General features: G+C 43.8%; 1 protein-coding gene across 6 annotated transcripts; it reads right to left on the bottom strand.

Annotated features, from left to right (window-relative positions):
• Positions 1–283: 283 nt before the first annotated feature.
• Positions 284–20,898, bottom strand: rufy3 (RUN and FYVE domain containing 3). Of its 6 annotated transcripts, XM_062543278.1 has the most exons (19): positions 16,657–17,591; positions 12,335–12,394; positions 10,132–10,305; positions 9,634–9,751; positions 9,389–9,490; positions 8,981–9,104; positions 8,278–8,342; positions 8,082–8,147; positions 7,804–7,873; positions 7,563–7,646; positions 7,221–7,304; positions 6,773–6,940; positions 6,225–6,322; positions 3,630–3,749; positions 2,654–2,789; positions 2,274–2,350; positions 2,103–2,136; positions 1,868–1,945; positions 284–1,191 (listed from the first exon to the last, which is right to left on the bottom strand). In XM_062543278.1, the coding sequence occupies exons 1-19, from the start codon at positions 16,832–16,834 to the stop codon at positions 1,048–1,050; spliced, it is 1,980 nt and encodes a 659-aa protein (XP_062399262.1). In that variant the 5' UTR covers positions 16,835–17,591; the 3' UTR covers positions 284–1,047. The 6 variants fall into 6 exon arrangements, with proteins under 6 accessions (XP_062399262.1, XP_062399261.1, XP_062399263.1 ...); XM_062543277.1 differs by lacking the exons at positions 12,335–12,394; positions 16,657–17,591 and adding an exon at positions 20,428–20,898; XM_062543279.1 differs by lacking the exon at positions 12,335–12,394 and having other exon boundaries at positions 16,657–17,589.
• Between the last annotated feature and the right edge of the window lie 1,999 nt (positions 20,899–22,897).

Here is a 22,897-nt window from a genome sequence, read left to right as displayed (position 1 = left end):
GATTATTTAAAAAGGGTATGAAACATTTTGGACATGCCATCTTCCATAAAAACAATGTAAAAGATGGAAACACTTCTTTTTTGATTTAATGTGTTTCTCTCACATCGTCTTGCAACCTTTTGGCATGTGGCAGTGCCATTTTCAATCAGAACAAACATTAGTCAAGAGAAAATCAACAATATATCAGTTATTTGCTAGGGGTATGAATAATTTTGTTCCTAACTGTAAATAATTTACATTGATCAATCTCCTTGCGTATGAGTACAATGACACCCAAGACAACTGAAGATTTTAAAATTTTATTAAAACATCAAGTAAAATGCAACTTGTCAATCAGCTTCAGATCAACAAAGTCTGTCCGTTTTGAAGGTGAAAGAAACAGTATTCCTCCAGGATGTCAGCATTCCATAATCAAAGCAGCCCTGCACATTTTGAGATGTAGTGATTCTGTTACAGGCTTAGGCCATCACAGTTTACAACAGTGCTCATCTTTCCAGAAAAAAAAGTAAAATGATTTCTAAATCAATTCAGCCATCATTCTAGTTACAATAATCGCCATTCTGTTAGTCAAGCATGAAATTATACTGCCAAACTATTAAGAACATACAATAGCAGATAAAGGATAAGGGAATTCAAAGAAACTGTTTCATACACAATTCAAGTTATACAAGAACTGTATAAATCCACTTGGTGGACAACATCACTCATCACTTGCGACATGATACGATTAAGATGCAATGCAGATGTGAACGTGTGCTGCGGAGTACTACTTCCCAAAAGGCTTCTCACACACAGAGAGCACTTAAAAACAACAAAAGTATCCCTAAGCATCCCTTTCAAGAAGCAAATGTGACTGTAAAACATTACACATTAGACCAAAGTAATGATAACTTATATATATTTTTTGGTTTAAAGATTGATAAGAAAAACAAATGCCTCATTTCAAAAAGTCCCATTTGAAGAGTCAAAAGTCCATCGCTCTGATATTCAGACTGATGAAATCTGTGATATGCACTTTGTGTGTGTGTGTGTGTGTGTGTGAATGCCTCAGGGTGGGCTCGATGCATACTGTTGCAGCAACTGGGAGTAGCAGGAGTCGCAGACCTGCTCGGGGTTGATGGAGGAGGGCAGGGGTAACTCGTTGGCCAGGCAGCTCTCGCAGAAGAGCCCTCTGCAGTTCTTGCACTGCTTCTGCAAAGGGAGACCCAAGAGAGGCATTGGGTCAGCAGTGACCAAATACACTTCAGCGTCACATGTGAGTTTAGAGTTGGTTAGCGTAGGTAAAAAAAAAAAAAACATCCTAATAGGGCTGTGCAATTAATCAAGTTAATCGATTAATCGTGATTATGGTTTCCAACAATTCTAAACATAACATAATCAAGATATATGGATGATAATTCCAAAATAACGGCGTAAATCACATTTAATAATTGCGATCTCAATGTTGAACAAAATAATCGTGATAATGATTTTTACCATAATCGAGCAGCCCCACATCTTAATCACTTGGTCTGACCCTTACAATACAGTTTAGTAGCTTTTTTTATATCCCTCTCATGTTGTCAAACAGTGTTAGAGTTTGTGGAAGTAGCTTGGGATTACCTAACCTAAAGCAGCACTTCAGTGTTTGTTTGGATTATTGGATCTTGTTTGCAGCATTTATTTAGCGCACACTTATTTAGATCACATATTTTACAACTGTTGCCCTCAGCAGCTTCAAGCCCATCTGACTGTAAATGTCTTTGAAAATGAAGGATTAAACCAACAAGCATTAACAATTTGTAGATACATTAACATTAACGTCAGTGAAAAGATTGGAACTAGGCAGGGAACTATTTCACCTCGGCGGGCCGGGTCACTTCTATACCTTGGTCCTGGTCAAGGAGTCTTCTTTTTCACACATAGTGCAGACGAAGGGCTCAATGTCCTCGAACAAGGACTGTTCCTAGAACAGAGACAAAGGAGGAAGACTGAGAGAGGATCCTACACATAGCAGAAACAGTGACTGAAATGGATGTGATTATTTGAGCAGTGCATTAGTAATGATTGACACTGTTAGTGGAGTGCAAATAGCTGGAAATATTAGTATAAATATGAACTACCTGCACATCCTCTTCCTCATTTTGTGATAGGGACCTCAAAACACAAGAAAGGACACACCCAGCTTTAGATGTCAGGAAAGCGTGAGGATTTCCTCAACAAATTCAAATCAAAGAAGCCAACAAATAAAGGGGGACTGGGAAAAGAAATGCTAAACTGCACTTCATACATACAAGCTGGAACTGAGACTTGATTTCTCCTCTAGCACAGTGCGCAGAGTGTCATTCTCTTTTCTGACCGACTCCAGCTCCTGTGGAGGACAAGGCATTTGCATGGTAAATAGTGCAGGATGGACACCAGGTGGAGACAAACTGTAAGGGGACTGAAGGCCAAGGCCCACTTTAGTTATACAGCACATTTCCTACACAGGGGTAATTCAATGTGCTTAACACAAATAAAAGCAAAGAGTAATAGTACAGAAGGGGGCAATAGGTTCAAGTTCAAGACATCAAATAGAACTTCTGATTGCTAGAAGAAAGGAAACAGAAAGAAGAAGAGGGAGGGGTTTGACATGGACTTGAAAGGTAAAGAGTCCTCCGGAGTGGATCTTTACCTTCCTGATGTCCTCCACCTGCTGTCTGCTGTCTTTGTTCGAGGCCACTGAGCTCCTCTTGTCCCCTGAGCCAGAGTCATGGTGCTGGCCTCCGCGAGGCTCCCTCTGCCTCTTCAGCTCTCCCTCCAGGCTGGATCTAAAGAGCACGCATACACTGAGTATATATACTGCAAAACAGCAAGTCTTGGCAGTGAATGCCTAGCACATATTTCATATTTATCTTCACAGTCATGTCTACCACCAATACCACCATAAAGTTATAGTCTATTCTATTCTATGTCCATGTGTGTAATTTCCATGCCAATATTTTAGATGCAGTGAGTGAATTTTGGTTACACACCTTGTGTTAAAGACACCTTTCAGTGTTTTTTTTTTTTTTTTTTAAATATATATATATATATTGAAATTAAGAGTATAATAGCGTCCAAGAGTCTAAATAAAAATGAGAAATGAAATACAACAGACAGATCGCATTACCCCAAGCCCACACCCTCCCCTAACCCAGTCTGCCCACCCTACCCTTCAAGAGAGGTCTTACAGTTTTTTTCAAATGATGTTTCATATGTCATTTTGAGGCAGAGATGAGTGGGTTGAGTCTTCAACTCTTCCCACTTCCCAGAGAAACATTCTTTTTTGAAACGAACCAGCTAATACACCAGAGGGCGCCGTAGAGCAGGAAATAATCCCCTAACGGAGACCTCCCTCTAGTGGACATGTGACAACACGAACCCATGACAGATCATGTCTGTGCCAGGTGGTGTCGTGTACAGGCATACATAAGTCATTACTATTTATGCTATTAGTGACGACTCATTCAAACATGTGACTGCCTGACAGCAACAGATCTGCCAAATCAAGCTCTGGACCTTCCTTCTGGGAAAACACCGACTGTGCGGTTTCTTGTGTGTGTGTGTGTGTGTGTGTGTGTGTGTGTGTGTGTGTGTGTGTGTGTGTAAAACAGAGACAGGAAACGTACTTCTGCTTCCTCAGCTGTTCTAGCTCCTCCTGCAAGCTTTCGATCTTGTCCCCGAACTCCTGCTTGAAGAGGCGGTTGGCCTCCTCCGCCAGGTCCCTCTGCCGCTCGGCCTGCTTGGATCTGGGGTTGAGCCAGATGAACGGGTGGTAAAGTAAAAAGTGAAACAAAAACAAAACAAAGAAACAAAACAAAAACAAAAGAAAAATGCATGGTAGGGAGAATACTACACAACAGAACTGAATGAATGCATGATGAGAAAGTCATGGCAAGAGACAGCTTGAAAGACGAGGAAGAAATTGACAGCCTTTGGGAATAAGACAAGTACGCCAGGGTGTTTTGATCTTATTTGTTTTTATTATGCTATTCTTTTGTTTTTTTGAAACTACAGTTTTACATCTATGTTTAGTCCACATAAAAGTTTAATGGTTCCTATATGTTGCAAGCAACTCCATCCAAACTCTTTGACTTTCATAGAAACCATAAAGCCTTTTCTTTTCTTTTTTTTTATTTGGACAGTTCTGGACACGTCCTGCAGCTCTGTGGCTTGTGAGTCATCCTCGGTTTCTGCTTCCCTCTCTTCTCTCCTTCCCCTCTCTTCCATTCTTCCCATCTCACTCTTTCTTTCTCTCTGACTCTCGTTCACCTGTCTCTCTCTCAACTCCCACCTCTCTTTCTCTCGGTCTCTCTCTCTTTCCATCAACATCTGTCTGCAGGTCTTAACGCTTCATGTACAGATGAGGTGATTTCAGGCACATGATTCTCAACCAAAATAGGTCGCCGCAAGCTCAATTTCCTCCTGAGTATGTAATTTCGTTATCGTCAATCAAGTAACACGCTTAGCTCTGGGACACGCTAGGTCTGCCGCACTCCAAACCTAAACCAAACACAGCAATGCTCCGACTAGCGGCTCAATAGCACCTTCTTCAGGTCCACTTCACTTGGAATGATGGGTACTGTAGTCTGAAATCAAAAAGGCAAGCGCTAACATTATGTCCAGCAACAGCAAAAACTGTGCATTGGAGCCTTTGGAGAAATATGATCTGAAATTGCAACGACACCGATTAACCGATTACGGTTGAATCTCTGCAGAGCCAATCCAAAATCGTTCATTCGCCAGCAGAAACAGGATTAGTTAAAACAAAAACAAGCCCGATGATGAACAGGATATATTTCTAAAAAAAAAGAAAAAAAGAGGAAAAAAAGCTTTTCTCACAACACCTTTTGTTAGCGGCCGCTTCATATGAATGGGGAGAGAGAGAGAACAGGGGATTACACATTTGGTATTCATTGCCATTATTTCAAACACAAGAACCTCCAACTGTTCGCTGTAACCTCGCCCCCCAGATCAACAGAAACTGGGCCTATACGCCTGGGTCTGCGGCCATGCTGTTCCACGGATGAAGCGCCGTCACTGCTACGCTACTGTACTGTAGGTGCTGCGCTCAATCTCAGAGAAACAACAGCACAGAGACTACACAGGGGCCCGTTCGGATTACAATAACCAAAGCAGATGCAGCTGGACAGACTAGTCCGCGGAGGAGCATGTACACTGGAGTCCATTTGTAAAAAAGAAAAAGGAACCGCGACAGATTGTTTTGTTCTTTTGTTATATCTTGAAAAGGAAAGGGAAAAAAAACTACCTAGTTGGTTCTACGGTATATTGTGCAAGACTGGAAATGAAAATATCGAAACGGAAGGTCAGATCTTGTTTCGTTATGAAACTCGGAGCAGGCCTATTGGGGCTTTTGGAGCAGTTTCCCCACGTTGGTGCTAAGACTTCTGGCCTGCTTCGCCATGTCTTTCTCACTGGTCACAAAAACAAATGAGCGGGAGGGAGGGGGAAAAAAGGCAGAAAACAAGTGATGACAGAAATGGAAATGAAGAGAAAGAAAGGATAAAATAATCAAAGACAGAGAGAAGAAGAGACCGTTATTGCAAGTAACTCAGACCCCTGTTTTGAAGAGGGGATAAGGAAGCTTAGGGAGATTTGAAACACGAGGATAGAGAAAAAAAATGTCAATCAGATTTCTGCGCTGAGTCCATGTAGTCACATGAAAAAAGCATGACAGCCGTGGTACAGGGGATATGTATGGGGCCCGGTGGAGCTAATACCCCATGGAGACCTCCCCTCCTAATGTCCTGGGGAATACGCTTTTCCTTTGTACGGACATTCCTACTGAATGCATTCATGGGTCTGTAAATGTTATTCATGGGTATTCCAATGAGATTTTACAGTGTAATCACACTGTAACAACACTATCAAGTTATTCTTGTTTTTGTATTGCAAGCAAAATGCGAAAAAATAAATGTTTTCTCAGTCAATACACGCAGACTGCATACAGTGATGCGTTATCACTCAAGTATGAGTGAGTCTGAGTCAGCTGACCGACTCTAATGGCCATGATTGAAAGCACAAGCGTTGATATCTGATCAGATCGTGTACTCTTAATGAGGAGTGCTGGGATTTAAACAGCACATCCCCAAGGCTATCAGACCCCTCTCTCACACCAAAGCAATGAATAAAGTGTGAGCTAGCTAGCTAGCTAGCATGTTTTGGGGAGCAGGGCTGGGTCAGTGTAGAGGTGGGGCTCCTACCTGGACTCCAGCTGTTTGATGGTGCCGGCCATCTGGTTGGTCTTCTCCTCCAGACGACTGATGATCTCGGTCTTCTGTTTGGAGCTGGAGTCTGCAGTCTGCGGGCACAGAGCAGCAGTCTGCTAATTAGCATGGAGCAGTGGGAGCTCCCATTCAAGCCATGCCCTTTACGGCTCCTCTGCAGAGTTGGGACAAGAGTTCCCGGCTCCATGCAAGCTGGCAGTACAGGAGTTGATCTGCTTGCAGCTGTGATTTGTGTGGTACATTTGTTTTTAATTAATTTACTTTTTTTGCAGAGAATAATGTGTAAAATGTTTTGATGTTTGATGTCCCTCATTGATGTTTAATGTCCCTCATTGGTGGTAAATCAGACCTGAATTTCAAATCAATTTGATTTGTGTTTTCCAATGATGATAATATTTGATTACTTGTTCACATTAATCATAGGGTCTTGTGACTGAGGCCATATCCTATGAAACAATCTGCCACAAACAGTGAACTTGATCATGGTTTCAGCTTGGTCTGTGGCTGGTGTCAGGTGCCCCCACCTGTGACTTGTGCTGCAGCTCGTGGTTGAGCGTCCGCAGGTCGTCCAGCTGCTGGCGCAGCTCCACCAGGGCGTCGTGCTTCTCGCAGATGTCCTTCTCCAGCATCTTCATGGACAGCTCCATCTCCTGCTTCATGCCGATCTGCACCTCCAGCTCCCGCTCCACGTCCTGAACAGGTGAACAAGGCAAACACAGCCCATCCCCAGTTATACTACACTACTGGTACTGTTTTGTTTTTGTTCATTTGTTTGTTTTGTTTGTGTTTGTTTGTTTGTTGGAGGGGAGGTGGCCTCTCTAAGAATATGACCTCACACCAGTTTAGGAATGAGGAACTTGTTCCAGTCATTCAGACACTGAGCCAAGACGAGAATCGATAGCAATCACACGCCCGAAGCAAAATGAAGAAAACCAACGTGCCAGCTACGTTCGAAAAAAGATCATATATTACCAGTCGTAGCTGGGTTTCCTCCTTGAGCTGCTTGCGAGCTTCCCCCAGCACCTGGCCCTCTGCACTGCCATCCGCTCTGGGCGCCTGGGAACACAACATGATCATGACCACACGCCCTATCAACACATTAACCAGCAGAACTGGTTATTAAAGTCCACAAGGCAGTTTCTATTTTGCAAGGAAAACTGAAAAAAAAGCTGTTTATCCTTTGGATAAACAGCCTTCAGCGTTTCTAGACTTTGCAATTCAAGGCATGATATGCTATCTGAGTTAGCTTAGCATGTTGTTAGTGGAGTAATTTTTATGGTGCAATGGTAGTGGTGTATGAGACTTCTTGAGAACCTTGTCTGCAGGATAGAAGCCCTCGATCTTGATCTGCTCCACATCCTCTTGTAAGGTGATCACACGATTATTTGCTACTGCCAGCTAAATATTTTGCATAAAGACAACCAACAAAAATGTCACAACCAACCAATTTCATAACAAATACCACAAGTAATGTAAGAGAGTCAGTTGCACATTCCCTGTGCAGAACAGCTACAGGCCTGAAAATGCCCTTTGGGATGCTGAAAAATTGACAAACCTCTTCTGTGAGCTTGGAGTTTGACTTCTCCAAGGCGTCTACTTTGGCCTGGAGGTTGTTGACTGACGCACTGCATATCAAGAGGAGACAAGTTACTCAACTGATAAATGCTTAATCATCGCCCGCACGTACACATACAGACACACAGAGAGACACAGACACACTCACACAGACACACACACACAGACACACACACACACACAGACACACACACACAGACACACAAAACTGATGTGAGAATAACCAGAGTTAGTTTCACAGGAGAACTGATAACCTACCTTAGATGTCTGTTCAGCTCCTCCACATAATTCTTCTGGTCTAGAATGGCCGTTATTTGTCCATCACTGTGACGGTCACAAAACACAAACAGAAACAGGAACTCAGACTCAAATGTGAAATCACTCACAGTATTTGGCACCCTAGGTGGCTGTTTAATTACAGATTAGAAGTTTCCGGAGTCCGAGACACACTCACCCCTCTGTGCTCTTGCTGCTGTGGCCGCCATCCTTCAGATACATTGAGAAATCTATAACTCCCACCTAAGGAGTAAGCAAGACAATGAGATGGATGGATCTATAAAACCAACCATTGACACATGAATCTATATCTGCCTCAAGGATTTCTAGCTAATGCCTATGCCACCAAGGACACTTAAAAAAGTGCATTTCTACTATATTCTTGAGAGAGTACACAGATTTTGTTCGTAGTCAGCAAGCTACAATCTTCACCCATTTCTATATGAAGTCATTAGCTTTGCAAAAACAACAGCTTGACGCATGTTCTCCCCAAAAACTGCTACCTAACACACTACTCACAGAAAGTCCGCGATATTCGGCTTTTGTGAAATTTGTGTGCCTTTGTTTCAATAAATTGTTTCAGATGAGGACATCACCATTGCATGCTTCTACTTAAATGCCATACATCATGATATAATACCACTGTAGCTTGACCTTTTTATGTTTTCCAAACATTTCATTCGAAAGCCAGATATCCCTAACTTTTTGTGAATAGTGTAATAATAGATAACTTAATCTGTTTTTTATTTGAAAAGATCTGATAGATGGTTCAGCAATCTTTTATTCAGAAATAAAAGTGAAAGCCACTCAACAAGCTCTGCCATTTTGGATTATTCCCATTTCACATGTGACCTCTGGTGACCTTTGGTCATATCCATTACCTGGGAGTCCAGATCTTCTCCCTTCATGCAGAGGTTGGCGTCGATCACATTCAAGCCCACCAGCAGCCCAGCGATCACCGCACCCTCCTCCTCCATCATCAGAGCGTTGGCCTCGTAGAACTCACTGGAGTGGGGAGAAGTCAAAGTCCGGCTGGTTACACAGTCTGTCACTCATTACAGAGACTTTCCCGCTTCACAACCCAGAGAGAGTTAAATATAGCACGCAACTTTTTGATATTGCTAACATTTTCTGTAATTAACTCCTAAACCAGTTAGTCCAAGTCCAAAGGTAAACAGACTTTCAATGGGACACACCTCACCTTGTGAAAGAAAGAAAGAAAGAAAGTAAGAAAGAAAGAAAGAAAGAAAAAAAGAAAAGAAAACTGTTCCAGTGCCATGGCGTCTCACCTCAGCAGGTCCTTCCTGTTGATGATGGTCTTCATGTAGTCAGACAGCTTCTTCTGCATGAGGGCCAGTCTTAGCCAAGCGCGCCCTCTGCCCAGCGGGGTCCTGCAGACAGGCACAGGCACAGACACCTCAGTTCCCCACACTAAGCAGCAGTTAGACAGGAGAGAGGGGGGGCGGTGTGCGCGCCCCCGCACTAGGACTCATTGTGCACCGCAGCAGAGCGGAGATGTGACCGTGTGGCTTACTTGAGTCCAGGCAGGTCTTTCACGCTGGCTGTGATTTCTCCAGCTTCAGGTGTCAGCTTCTCCACCAGCTCCAGCGGACCCCAAAATGACTTGTTCTGTCCCAGGAAGGTCTTCTTACCTAAGGGAGGACAGGAGGGAACTTGTCTCACTATCTAATAAATTACTTACTTGTGTACTTGACATGGATGTTGCTTTGGATAAAAGCATAGGTAAACATAAACACACACACACACACACACACACACACATATATTCTCTTAGCCCCAATCTATAGTTGGGCTTTTGGCATTTTAAGATTTTTTTGAAAATCATTTTGACCAAAGTCACCATAGCCAAGATACTGGTACTTCAATGACAACCGAAATCAAGGAAGACATAATACAATTTCAATTTCAATTTAATTTCACTTATAGAGCGCAAAAACATTACACATGTCTCTTGGCGCTTTACAGACGACATGCACAAATCAATAAAACCAAACAAAACTGTTCCACTTACTTTTAAGTCCATGTTTGAGACAGTGCTCCATCACCACAAAGAACTGCTGGAGCGGGGCGTAGTCGGAGTCCAACGTCCGACCCAGGTTTAGCGCCGACTCAATCAGGCCCTTGATGCTCAGCTTAGCCATGTTCATCAGGTTAAGCCTCTCGATGGCGATGGGGTCCTTGGGATCTGTGGACCACAGGCGAGACAGTTCAACAACAATGCATTCGTCCCCATGGAAACGGAGTTGTTTAACCATCTTGATGGTTACTCTGGGAAGGGGGGCACAACGCACACATGCAGATTTAATCAAGCAGGCATATTTGGAGAGCCCGCAGCAGAACGAAACTCATGACAACTGCAAGGGGACAAGGCTAGCATGGTGATTCATTCGCACAGCACTACTCCAGCCTAGAAAGCGGAGCCAAAATAGCATGAGAGCATTGCAGCTCATTAAAATGATATGAAAGCTCTACTACAAATGTGGCGGGATGTATTACCGACAGGCTTCATCTATATGGTGGGATGTCTCAACAGGCTTTACAAAGACTTATTAAAAGCAAGCTGCTATCCTTCAGAGATATTTCAGTTTTAAAAAGAAATGTCTGCATAAAATTCTAAACCCTTGACAAATAAAGAAGGCTAACAAAATCAGCTCTGCAAGTATCTGGTGTTGGCAGATAATCTAACCAATCATTTTACTGTTAAATTAAACCTACTAAGCATTCTAGATAAAAGTACAAAGAGAATAGATCCTCAAAATGAACACAATTACACATTCCCTCGGTGTTGTTTTAGCAGCTAGCTGCACAAGACGCCCATTCATACTGCACTCAAACCTAACGGCAAGGCACTGCTGACTACTACATAGGCTAGTAAATGATCACAATGACTGATGGATGAGGGATGATTTCCGTCGAGACGAGTGAAGACTGGGTCTTGCAGAAAACGGTGTAGCCAATGTGAGGAGTGATGAAGGAGAGACAACACTGTTGGTATATTCCCAGAGATCAAAAATGCAAGATGCTATGTTGGATCAAATCCGACTGAAGGACATTGGGTCATACCAATCCCATAAGGTAACCTATATTTCACCTGTACTGCTAGTTGCTTTATATGAAGGTGTTTTTTTTCAAATAAATATGAAACCAACCTCCGCCACAACTTTCACAAAAGTGTAATTCTGTGGATTTATGTAAAAGCACCAGGGGAGTACAACCCAAGCCTGTCTGCATCTCTAGTGAATCCTCCACTGTGTGTTTACACGCTGCATAAAGCGCCCTCATTACTTCCCCTGGAAGCGAGGAGGTGGCAGAACAGCAGGGATGCTGCTCCCATCCCATCACAACACTCCGCTCCGCTCCTCCTCTAGCAGAGGCCGAGGTGTGAGAGAGAGGATCAGCGCGTGTGTGATCACCAGGGAGAGGATAGGAGCTGGTTTGGAGAAGGGGAAGGCCAAGGCGCGGAGACAAAGGCGACAGCGGTGCAATTTCCGAGGGTTTTCGAGGAAGCAACATGGCAGAATACATGGTCCTGTAACTGCTAACAGTTTATGTCTACACATCAATACATAGGCTACAAATTGTAGTGTTAATGGCCAAGTCCGTATAATCCACAATGGTGAACCCATTCTTAGATGTGCAGATAAAAAAAACGCCATGGAACATGTATGTGTCTATCTATTTATCTATCTATCGGTCTATCTGGCTAACACTAACGCATAATTTGTCCCCTGAAGAGAGTCGCATGCCACAGAGGAGGCAGGGCGTGGGCAGATCGGACATGAGCATGGAGGGTGACCGCAGTGCCAAGACACAACCACATGCCACTCCCAGCCACCGCAGCCAAAAGGACAGAATGGCAGATGAACAGGGGAAAAGAAAAAAAACGAATGAAAATGATTACAAAAAGAGGAAGGTGAGAATGGAGAGGGCAAAATGAGACTCAGAATGTGATACATGGAGGCTGTGACGGCAGCAAGGTCGCCTGGAGGGAGTGTGCATGGGAGTCTGTGCATGTTAGAGTGTCTGTGTGTGTGTGTGTGTGTGTGTGTGTGTGTGTGTCTCTCTGTGTGTGTGTGTGTGTGTGTGTGTGTGTAGCACGGCCATGCAGGGACACGATCCGAGTCCTCCATCAGCAGGTGGGTTGAAATGGGGCGGAGCTTGTCGGGGGCCGGAACAGGGCGGGGCTGGGCGGGGCGAATGCTGGCCATACGCACCTTTAAACTCATCAAGCAAGCGCATTTGTTCCACCAAATCTGTGAAATCCTCCCAAGAGTCTTTGCAACGGGCAATGAGAGAAAAGAAAAAGGAAAAGGGAAGACAGGACAAAACAAGAACGTGTCATGCATATTATGAGTGAAAATCAAAAACAAACCTCGATAAGAAAAGAAAGATGCAATCCAATGGCATTTAATTTAGTGCAAGACCAACGTCTCATAATCTCATGCAACTATAAACAGTACAACTTGGTTAGGCAGGCCTTGAAGCAAAGCCCTGATGAAATGTTCTTAACATCTGAATGGCAATGCTCACACAGCGATGTCTTTTTATAGTCGATTACATTAGATGGCTTTTTTTTGCCTTTTGAGATTGTCCACTTGAGAATTCTAAATGGGTTCTCGTTCATGAGGCCAATCCTCCATTTTAGTAGTGCTGTTCTTCCCTGCCAATTGCTCCAGTCCCTGAGAACAAAGGATAGGTAGTGGCACTCCAGACACTCAGTCCTGTGTGTCAGTGCAGCAGTGCCCATCTTAGCTCACTTCCTCAGTGGGACGTTAAGGAAAGATGTATCTAGACTGTCTCTCACTCTCTTTCTCTGACCAAACACTGAATGGGGGGAAAAACACATCTCAGGTGCACAAGGATAAAAATACATGTGTCATTGTACACCACCCCAAACCTTAACCAGTGGTGGACAAGGACGGGGTGGGGTGGATCGTTCTCATTTTACACGGTCAACAAGACTGAATTGCAGAGTTCAGACTCTAGCCAAGAGCGGTCTCTATAAAACACCATAAACCACCATAAAGTAACCTGGATACTGCCAAAGAGATGAATGGCCCAATCTTTCATTTTTTTTTTTATGTGTTTGCTGCCCACTAAATGAAAGGGGTTGATTCCTGTGAAAGCAGTTCACAAAAAAATACTTGTTTACAGCATCCTGAACTGTGTAGAAGGCAAGGCTATTTCCTGTCTAAACCTGGCATATTTAATTGCAACAAAATCAATTTACTGTAAAAGTCTCAGATGGCAATTTGACATTGACTGGGACTGACAAAGGCATGCAAAAGGAACTAAGAAGCCTGATATAAGGCTTGGTAAAAATGTGTGTGGTCAGAATCAAATAGCTGTTGTCACTGCAGTCGTCACAGGATTACTGATAAGTAACCAATGTGCAAGGTAGTCAACCACTTCCTTAAATGCCCAAAACACCACAAGATACTGTGGAGGAAAGTCAAGAACCACTTAGATCTACTTCCTGGAGGCTCAGTAAACCAGAGTCTAACTTTTACTTTGTGTGTCACATGGCCTACACGCTGCGTGAGGGATCGAGCACTCAAGAGACACCTATCTTCAGATCCTCCCATGATTCAGCATTTGTTCCACAGAGACCTTCAGTTTTACACACTTTACACTTTTCTCCCCAATCTTCAAATGCCAGCAGATCTCGCCCAAACATCAGTGCACATCCTGTGGGCCATTTCTGTTAATCAAGTCATCGTGCAACGGTTTGCCCTTTTAATCCCTCATCAAAGCTTCCCACTGTAATAGAAAGGTGCTTTGATGAGTCAGGGGAGATGCTGAGTGATCAGGGAGGGGGGGGGGGGTGATAGTGGCTGAGGAACCTCGCATGAAAGCAAACCAGTGAGCAAACCCTAATGATAGCACCCATCTCTGAGGATTAAACCACAAAGCAGAGCGGGATAATGACAGCTCCTCTTTCCTGTGCAGGGCTTATCGTGAGCAGAAAGATCAGGACCTCAGAAGATCAATACCATCATTTACAAACAGTTAAGGCAAGGGTCTGTAAACGGTCAGGTTAGTCAAACTCAGTTTTCACAGGAAATTGGCCTGTGGTCTGTCTTGATGATCAATGACCAGTTCTAGGAACAAAAATGCTATCACGCTGTATATTGCTATACAGCCTAAATGCAATTTAAGTTTCTTCAATTGAATTTAGTGTTCAGATTCTGCTAGGTTTAGCAAGGACTTTAATCTATACTCCCAATATAGGCATACTTAATGTTGCAAAGTGTTGGGAATGCAGCGCATTCTAGGGAAAAAAGCTACCTTGCTAGCACTGATTCAAAACCCGTTTTTCCCCAGACATATCCCCCTGACAAAGTCACATCTAGCCATACGAGACATACTGGAGTCAAGTGAAGTCTATAGCAACCCCCCATGCCCTTCCCTACAAATAAAATCACACAGACAACTGCTGACACTCCAGTCCCATGCTGGCCTGTCTAGCACTTCACCCGTCTACCAGGGAAGAGACCAAAGAGCCTCATCAGCACGGCTCTGGCTGAGAGGTGGACTCACCTCAAACGGCTGAGTCATGCATTCACTCTGGACACGGTGGCACTGACCAGCACCAACAGGACAGGCATTCATTCAAACACCGACGCAACAGCATATATCCAAACACAGTTAATGTACCTAAACTCATTATGAAGGTGATTATTTTATGAATTTGTTACATCAACCAACACAGCCGTTGACATGTAGGTAGGGTGTGTTTGTTTTTTCTTTTTCTTATGTCCAAAAGATATACAACTCAGTCCTGGATGGATCCCAGACACTACCCAAAAGTATTTATATGTCATGATGCCCTCTACACTACATCCATATGAATGATATGCTCTGGAAGTAAAATGCAGTGATGCTACATCATATTCAATCCTATCTAGCTTCTGCCTGCAGTGCTGTGCTGATGGGTTCTGACCTCAGATGGACACTGGATCTATGCGCAACTCTCTTCCCTCCCATTGGCAAGCTGAAGGACGAGAGGCCTCAGTGCAACAGTGCCCTCTGGATAAGTGGTCACATCTCCATCTCCCCTTCTGATTGGCCACCTCCAGCTGACCCTTCAGCAGTCAATCACCGCCACGGGCTCCCTGGAGGGTCATGCGGCTGTCTTTGTTAGGGGACGGCCACATCTGTGCCAGATCTGGCCCGCAGCCGTGCCAGTGTCAGGTGCTATTTGGGATGGGCTCAGCCAAGGTAGGTGTGTGCTATTCCGATTGTAAAGACTACATTAACCCCTCACCCTCAACATATATAGTGCAGAAGTGATGACCATGATCACTCATGGACAGCTGTTGGTGTCCTGAGAGAGCAGGGTTGGTTTGTGGGTTGATGGAGGTTGGGGGAGGGTCTGAAACGTACAGCTCGAGTCTGATTAATAATTTATGAAAAGAAAATAACTAGTTAAATCACCATTACGGTTATAGATGAGAAACATTTTGATCGGGATACAGAATTCAGTGGAATTCTATTAAGCAAGATCAATTTCACATGGAGAGAACCATAATTAACACATGACAAGATGTTAGTTAGTTAAATTAGTGGCCTAAACATGTAATATACAGGATGATCAGAATGGCATGAAAGACATCTGCAAAATTTGCCAATTGCAGAGCAAAGGAGGGTTCTCAGAAGTCAGGATAAGATTCTCAGTATTTCTCATCCGGAAAGACTAAGAGCTATTTGACTACGCACCGGACCAGGGGACCAGAGGATCCTGAAATCTAATCTTGGTGAAAAATTCTCTAATTTAGACCTAATCACATTTCAAAACGAAGGGGACCAGCGCAACAAACAAGCAAAGGCCTTAATCTGTCCTGCTGTCATTACTGTAGACCAGCTAAGCCCTGAACCACTACAACATGTTAAACAAAAACCCAGCAGATACGTGTGTTTGCTTGGAGTGGTGACAAAATATCTTCTAGGGGAAAGCTATCGGCTAATTACTAGATAGCATATAGGGAAGGTGACAGTTTAACTTCATAGCCTTGCTAAATGATAAATAAGGCACATGCATGAACTAAATACAGATACATTGTTTCCATGCATTTGCCTTTGCAAAAGAGAAATTAACACACAGGTCTAACAGCTCCATTGTTGACACACCTCACTGGCTTGCTTTTAAAAAATGTGTCCCTCTACACAAATCGTCTTCCTGCCTTTCACAGGCAACACCCTAAGGGATGGAGGATGGTCGGCATGGCAATAGATGCACAGCTACTGGAAATACTATGAGGGAATAAAGAAGTAAATCTCCCAGTCTTCCAGACACAAACGAGTGTGTGAGTGAGTGAGTGTGTGTGTGTGTGTGTGTGTGTGTGTGTCTGAATGCAAAATGCATGCGCAGAGAGCTCGTACCGAGGCTGCCACAAGAGCACCGCCCAACCTCAGCGAGGGCCTTGCGTCTGGTGCCTAATGCTACGGCTAACCCTCTCCCCACCGACGCCGGAGGAGGCTGGAGCGCGCACCACTCCCCCCCCCTCCACCAGGGCCTGGCCCTGCCCGGACATACCTTCATGGGCCGGTTCGGGGTCGGGCGTGAGGGAGATGTCGTTGAGCTCGCGCAGGCACAGCCATTCTCCGTCCACCGACACGCGGAAGTTGCAGAGGTAAATGGTCTCGCGGGCGGCCTGCGTGATCTTGTCGGTGGTGGGGGTTGGGGCGTCGCTCTGAGGCGTCAGGTCGGACATGATGATGACTCAGCTGATGCTACTATAACAACAACAACGCCACAACGCCGCCACGGATTCCAGGAAAAGTGGTCCCTTCCTCGCTCGCTTTTGCTCGCTCACCCAAACCGAGCCAGGCAAAAAAATCCAGAGAGAATAGAAGGAAATACAGAAAGAGTAGGAGCAGGAACAGGAGCAGGAGGAGAAGGAGGAGGAGGAGGGGGGAAGGAGGAAGGAGAGGAGAATTCTTTAAGCTCTGCCTGTCGTCTCCAACAGCACCAGTGAATCAGCAGAGAGGAGGGGAAAAAAACACGAGAGAGGAAAACAAAGAGCAACACAGGAATGGATGGAGGAGGAGGAGGAGGAGGAAGAGGAGAGAAAAAAACAGGCAAACAGCAGGACTCAGATAGGGATGCTATTCTTCTTCGGCTGGGGCTTGTGCTGTCTGCACCTCCCCCCTCTTCTCCTTGTCTTCCACGACTGCTCCTACTGGTGCTCTCACTGGTGATGGTGCTGCTGCTGTGGCTGCTCTCCTCTGGTGAATGAGCAAGTAGAAACCCCCGCGTGTGAAATAAAGGGCTTGCCCTGCCCCTCTCTCTAGCTCTCTCTCTCTCTCCCTCTCTCTCTCGTGTCTCAGCACAGAATAGGCCAACAGGGATTTGGGCGCTGTTCGCTGTGCTCCTCAGCGGCGCTGCTGGAATCACACAGCCCTGTCTCTGCTCAGTACACTGACACACACAGAGAGAGAGAGACAGAGAGAGAGAGAGAGAGAATACGCGCACACACACGTATGGCTCCCTCTGCTACGGTTAATTGGATTGGCTAGCGATGCGCGCAGGGTGGGTGTTGACCAAGATGGCTGCTTTAATGAGCAGGATGGTAGAGCAGAGAGAGGGTCACGTGAGCAGATGGTGCAAGCGCAACGAAACGATGGTAAGGGGGGAGGGGGGGGGGGGGGGGGGGGGGGGGGGGGGGGTGGGCTGTAGAGGGGAGGGAGTTAAAAGGCCCCCAAGATGCGCAGACCAGGCTCTATCCCTCCGCATCGGGCTTCGGCAGAACTGCCTGCGCATCCAGGAGAGCTAATCAATGGCCGATTCAGGTCCTCTCTGGAGGGGAGAGACTGCAGTCTTCAGTCCAGCTGGCCTCGCCGTTTAAAAGCATACTGTAGCTAGAATGATGATGAAATTAAGCTACTATTTTACTGTAAGATTGAAAATAAAAAATGTGGGCGATATGAGCAACACAGGGTTGATATTTTGTCATTGGGCTACCTATTTTGTCATTAGCACTAGCCTAGCTGTCTCAAACTCACACTGCTTCCTTTCAAATACTACAGTAACACTATGAGAGGGAAGAATCGACATAGAAACTCAAAACTGAAAAGGGGATACTTCCTGAGAGGGGCGCTGAAATCTGTGTAAAGTACTCTTAGTGTAGCTATCAGCTAATCACAAATCACAACCAACACTTTGAATACAATAAGTGCATTTCTCGACACATTTGTTCAAACAGCACCACAAAAACGACAATCAGAAAAAGCTTGTAACTGTCTCAAACCACTAATTTGTTGCCTCAATCAATAACTGTGTCGAAGAATATGTCCTTACCACCGAAATGAAAGTCTGATATGGTTAGTAACTGAGACTAACAAAGTACTTGGCCTAGTCATGTTTTATAAAATGACACTAGGCCTATCGGCTAGGCATATGCCCAAGTTTGTTCTCTTTGTTATCTGATTCATGAATTGAGAAATTATGTTTGTACATCTCATAAGACAAACAAGCAGATGAACATAGACATTTCACTTTGCTCAGAAAATGACTTTTCCACATAGAGATAGCGTACAAAGTAGAAATCAACAATCGTTTAGTGCACCAAACCATTCCCTAAAGTCCCCCCCCCCCCCCCCCCCCCCCCCCAAGTTTACATTGACCCAAATAAACACACAGTATTTCTGCTGACTCTAGAATGCTGCTTCCTACAAACCCCCTCCCATGCCCATGAATGAATGAGATCCTTATGTATGACTTTACGTAGGAAAGGTAAAAGTTAAGTGTGTTCTGCAAAGTCAAAAGGTGAAAACATGACTGAACCCATTGTCTGATTGCCTTACTTAGCTGCATGTTCAAGCAAGGTTTGAATGACAAGTTATTCAGCAAACATACCATTCCACTATCAAACAAACATGCCATACCATTACCACCAATACTGATGAAAATTATGAAACTTATTACGAGTTTAAGCAATCTTCATATCTGCTTGTGTAATACTAAACTGCAGATGACTGGGCAAAAGCATAGCAAAATGTTCAAAAGAAGGAGAAATTGCAGTTTTGCTCAAGTGACTAGATGATGTGGTCGTTGACCATTTTGACCATTTTAATGCCGATATCTAATAAACATATGCAGTGCATGGAGAGCCTATTGCACAGTTGCACATAAACACATGTATATGTGAGCCTGTTTTGCACCATACATGCAGACACAGACACATGTCAAAGGTCATGACCCTAAGCATAGTAATCTGCCTGCGCTTATAGCACTTCTCTTTTTTTCCAACCATTATTCACCTTTCATTTCCAGCACCCCTCTACCATATATGGCAGAGATTGTCCAAAGACCCATAAACATACAGCCTTAGAATCAACTTATTCATGTCCTATGAACAAAGAAATATCTTAAATACTCTGGGCTATCGGTATGCTAAGGCCACTGTCCATAGCACCTGAGGCCAAATACACATTCTAAGTGATGACTGCACCTTTTTCTTCCGAACCCACACTCTTCATCTATATTCTACAGGCTTGTGTCATGTTTCTCTCTATGCACTACTGCTCCTTCTCAAGCTAGGCTAATCATCAATGCACTGATAAAACATGATCCCTTGACCAAGATGAGTGTAATCATGCACCCAAGCAGCAAACACATATTACATAACTGCAAGCAGAGCCAAGAGCAGGACGAATGTGCACTACAAGTCCCTCACAGCGTCCCTGACACCACTATATGCCTTAGTGACCCACCATCATCCAATGACGAAAACTCGACTCAATAATTTCATCAGTCGAAAACAGCTGATGATACAGCAACGCAGGGTCGACGGTGGGTCTACAGCACTACGAGTACACACAGACTGTCCTAGATGTGTATAAATAGCGAACTGTCTTGATTATTGTTGTGTGAGCGTGCCCTACTTATCCTGCGTTCCTAGCCTGCTGACTAATCCCATCAGGGCTAAAGCATCAGACTAAAGATAAAGAGCCATCGAATTTTCTTTTTCGTTATCATGAATCATATTATCTTCAATGCGTATTAAACAACATGTAGCGAAGTACTTCATCCGAGGTGACGTCCAAAAGCTGTTGAACATCTGTAGCATTGCCAGCAATTCCCCAGCCCTCGGAGAATTGTAATAAAACCACTATCAGTGAAAGCTCTACTCCGTCATGCTGTTATGATCATTTACAGGATGAGTGGAAGTTGTTGTCATTGAGAGGACTCGTACCGAGGTTATGCAGTGTAAACAACATCTTGGCCTCTCTCGCAAAGCAGCAAACCTTAGCTAACCTAAGAACAACGTAGACACTAGCATGCAGACAGGGCTACCACACTTACTTTTGGTCTTCTTGGTTCGTTCGATGTGAAATTCATATTGCACTGGTGTAACGTTAGGATTAGGCGACCCTTTCTTGAACTGAATGTTGGCAGCGCTTAACGCCTCTTTAAAATATATCACCGATGTGGGCGAGAATGATTCTTCAGGACTACTGGCACAATGTCCGTTATTTTCCTCTGAATGTCCACTTCCTAAATCCCCCAAAGTTTGGGAAACTTCTGAATCATTCCCCGACGGTTCAGTGTCATGGTCCGCCATCTTCAATTCAAATTCATGTGACTTTTGCGTCTCAAAAGCACGTCAACAACAAAATCACGGGCATTCTCCCTCATAAATCAAACTGTCAAAAAATGCAGATCTCTACATGTTTCAGAAAACGCGTTTCTCTTCACTCCTACTGACCAGAGGTAGAAGCAATCTATCCATTCTCTCACAAAAAACCTGCTTCCAAACTGCGGTCCGTGATAGGGCGTGACGTGCGCAAACGAGTGTTTACCTTTACCACTACAGTTAAAGGCGCAGTACCGAATATTTTTCTGACAGATAGCTGCCAATTCATTTCTGCACGGTAAGCAATGCATGTCACTCATTAATCAATGGTTACTCTTGTTATTTAGCTTACTTAGTCATCTTCGTCTGAATTTAGGCATCTGATTTAACTTCTCTGGACCTAACATTTTACTTAGGCCTAGGTCTCTGAGTTTACATCGTCAAATAAAAATTAGCTGCAAAGAACCGGCACTGACAGCATAATGCATAATGAGCATAATGAGCAACTTTATTATCATATTCTTTGGATGCATTCCTGCCCAAAGCTTTTAGCGTCGCCGTGTGCCCTAAAGAAGGCCTATTCATGGGTTTCATCAGGTCCCTTTCCACAGGTGTATACAATCAAGCACCTTGATTATCAATGCAGACTGCATGGTGCTTGACTGTATAGGCCTACACCTGTGGAAAGGGACCTGATGAAACCCATGAATATTGTGGTCCTGTTTATCCAACGAGTCTAAAAATAACTCACCATTCAAATACTATTTGTGAAAAAAAAAAGCCTTTTGTTATTGAAGTAGGGTAATTATAGTATTATTATTCGGATAATGTGGGACACTTGGTAATGTGGGTCACTTAAGGTTTGGGTGGTTTATTTTGTGCTTAAAGTAAATACAGTCATCAAAACTTTTAGTATAGCATGATGTCAAGAAAAGAGTCGTGGCCAATGTCTTTCAGATGCTCCCCAATGTAACTGCTCAGCATGGTCAGTGACATAGAAATTTGGCATAGCCTAATTAATGTTAAGGTTTTATTTTGGCAAAAATGAAACAAAGTTCCTCATTGTTATTACTTTATGTTTGGGACCTGGTATAGTAGCAATATAATGCGTGAAATCTGTTTTAGTTCATTTTTTCTGTTTTAGTTCATTTTTTTTATTTGATATTACTCTGCTGTCCCACTTTATCAAATGTCTGATAATGTGGGACAGCATGATTTGATAATCTTGGACTGGGACACTACTATAAATGAGGAAAATATCCATGAATTAAGTTGACATTTTCATATTAAAGGTTGTTGATGTCGACCACAGTTCGGCTAGTCTGACTATCACTATATTTTCACTGTTTTCTAACAAATTGTGTAGTTATGTCCAGTTTAGCTGAATTTAGCTAAATTTAGCGATCGAGTTAATAGGCCATCATTTCACCAGTTAGGCTACATTTTCCCTACTTTAAACTACAGTACCCATTTAAAAGTTTACAAGGCCCTTTGCAGCTCTATCAGACCTACATGTACACACACATACACACACACACACACCCCACACACACTATGGTGCACACAAACACACACACACGCACACACACACACACACACACACACACACACGCACACACGCACACACACACACACACACACACACACACACACACACACACACACACACACACACACACAGTGATTGTCCCAGATTATCAAACAAACTGTCCCAGATTGTCAAATTCTGACGTTATTTTGGGTTTTGGTGCAATGACCACTAATACAGTACGTGTATGTAAATTCTGTACATGGTATTAAAAATTGTTCTCTTGATTTCATTAGAACACATCTTAAGGATTATTCTGAGGTATGATTTGTTGATATCATGTTTTAAATAAATTCACAAAAATATAACAAAGTCAAAATTGCAAAAAGTGTCCCACATTACCCGAGTCCACCTAGGCCTAATGCATGTGTATAGGCAAATTCATTAGGCCTAATGTTTGCCCTTATTGTGCATTAATTGCCTGGACTCCCCTCAGCGTTTGACATTTGAAATTTAGCCTAGGCCTGTTTTGTGGTTTGTGGCATCTACAGTATAATGCTGCCGCAGGAATATCAACATCACTGTGATACTTGTCCATTTCCTGCTGAGTAAGAAACACTGGATAAGCTTAGGCCCATGATGTCTACAGGCACAAGACAACTGGCTCCATA

Source organism: Sardina pilchardus, chromosome 8 (genome assembly GCF_963854185.1).
Source record: "Sardina pilchardus chromosome 8, fSarPil1.1, whole genome shotgun sequence".
NCBI lineage: Eukaryota > Metazoa > Chordata > Actinopteri > Clupeiformes > Clupeidae > Sardina > Sardina pilchardus.
The sequence above is the reverse complement of the archived record's forward strand: the minus strand, read 5'-3'. Positions and strand labels throughout refer to the sequence as shown.

Coding starts and splice junctions, on each gene's coding strand:
- rufy3 (XM_062543277.1), bottom strand. CDS start 20,686: ATGGCGGACCATGACACTGAACCGTCGGGGAATGATTCAGAAGTTTCC. Junction 6,323..6,772: donor AGCTGCAGCACAAGTCACAG/GTGGGGGCACCT, acceptor CTGTGCCCGCAG/ACTGCAGACTCCAGCTCCAA. Junction 2,351..2,653: donor AGGTGGAGGACATCAGGAAG/GTAAAGATCCAC, acceptor TGTCCTCCACAG/GAGCTGGAGTCGGTCAGAAA.